The following is a 1,337-nucleotide window of genomic DNA, read 5'->3' on the forward strand; positions in this document are numbered from 1 at the left end:
TTCTCAGATGATTCGTTTCAGTCATTGTTCTGGAATCAACGGAAGCTAGCTCTATCTAAGACAGGCTCAAAGAAGAATGGTGTTCGCTGGCATCCAATGATTCTCAGATAGTGTATATATTTGAGGCACCAATCTAGTAAAGCCTATGAAACGATCCGAGACTCTGGCTGTATAGCACTCCCTTCCCAGCGCACATTAAGGGATTATTCTAATGCCGTTAAGGCTGAGGCTGGCTTTTCATCTCAAGTTGATAACCAACTGCTTCTGGCGTCTAAACTGATGACCTCAGCCAAGTATCACAATCTAATTGTAGTTCTTATTGACGAAATGCATATTCGAGAGGATCTTGTGTACAATAAGCATACAGGTAACTTGGTAGGGTTCACAGACATAGGGGATATCAATAATCATCTGATGCGTTTTAAGAAGTCTTTAGACTCCGAGAACACCCCACCACCTTTAGCCAAATCTATGGTTTCTTTCATGGTAAAGGGATTATTTACTTCTCTTAAATTTCCTTATGCACAATTCCCCTGTGTGAGTTTGGTTGGTGAGCAACTATTTCCTTTATTTTGGGAAGCTGTATTTAGATTGGAGCGTATTGGATTCAAGGTAATATATCTAATGTTGGTACATGTTCAGATAATGCATTCATAATTATTATTCAGGTTATTGCAACTACATTTGATGGGACTTCCGTTAACAGGAGATTGGTGGCCCTACATGATCTGTCAGATAAGCTCGTATACAAGATTCTTAATATACATGCCGAAGAGAAAAGGTATACTTGTATTATAGCCATTATGCATTATAATATTGTCATGGATATATTTATTGTTTTTCTGATCCTCCTCACCTAATCAAGACAGTCCGGAATTGCTTTGCTTCAAAAAAACAGATTTTTATGGGTATTGTCAAATTAAATACACATTTTTTACATTTATATACTTGTATGTAGAACAATGGCTCAAACATTTCTTGGCAACATGTAGTGGACCTATATAAAAGAGATCATGGGAAAGGGTCTGGTCTTTCTATTGTTCCAAAACTGAAATTTGAACACATCTATATTAATTCCTTCTCAAAGATGCGAGTTGACCTGGCAGCTCAGGTTTTGTGACAAAAATTGTATAAAATGTTTTTGAGACATGTTTATATTTTTAGGTACTCAGAGAGACTGTTGGAAAGGCCATTAGGTTAACTGGAGGACCAGAAGCAGCAGCAACAGCTGATTTTATATTAATATTTGACAAGTTTTTTGATGTTCTCATTGTCTCCAATTTTGATTGTTGGAGAAAGTCGCAAAAACCCTTTCAAAGGCCATATGTTAGTGGAGA

General features: G+C 36.9%; 1 protein-coding gene across 1 annotated transcript in view; it reads left to right on the forward strand.

The window, feature by feature from the left end:
- LOC109583952 (uncharacterized) overlaps positions 1–1,026 on the forward strand; it is a 17,836-nt gene extending 16,810 nt beyond the window's left edge. The window contains exons 2-5 of the mRNA XM_019999498.1: positions 138–612; positions 669–781; positions 826–908; positions 959–1,026. Coding sequence (XP_019855057.1) covers positions 138–612; positions 669–781; positions 826–908; positions 959–1,005 — 718 coding nt within the window. The 3' untranslated portion in view covers positions 1,006–1,026. The remainder of the gene's footprint in view (positions 1–137; positions 613–668; positions 782–825; positions 909–958) is intronic.
- Positions 1,027–1,337: the final 311 nt, after the last annotated feature.

This window comes from Amphimedon queenslandica, unplaced genomic scaffold, assembly GCF_000090795.2.
Source record: "Amphimedon queenslandica unplaced genomic scaffold, v1.1 AMPQUscaffold_13262, whole genome shotgun sequence".
Classification (NCBI taxonomy): Eukaryota; Metazoa; Porifera; class Demospongiae; order Haplosclerida; family Niphatidae; genus Amphimedon; species Amphimedon queenslandica.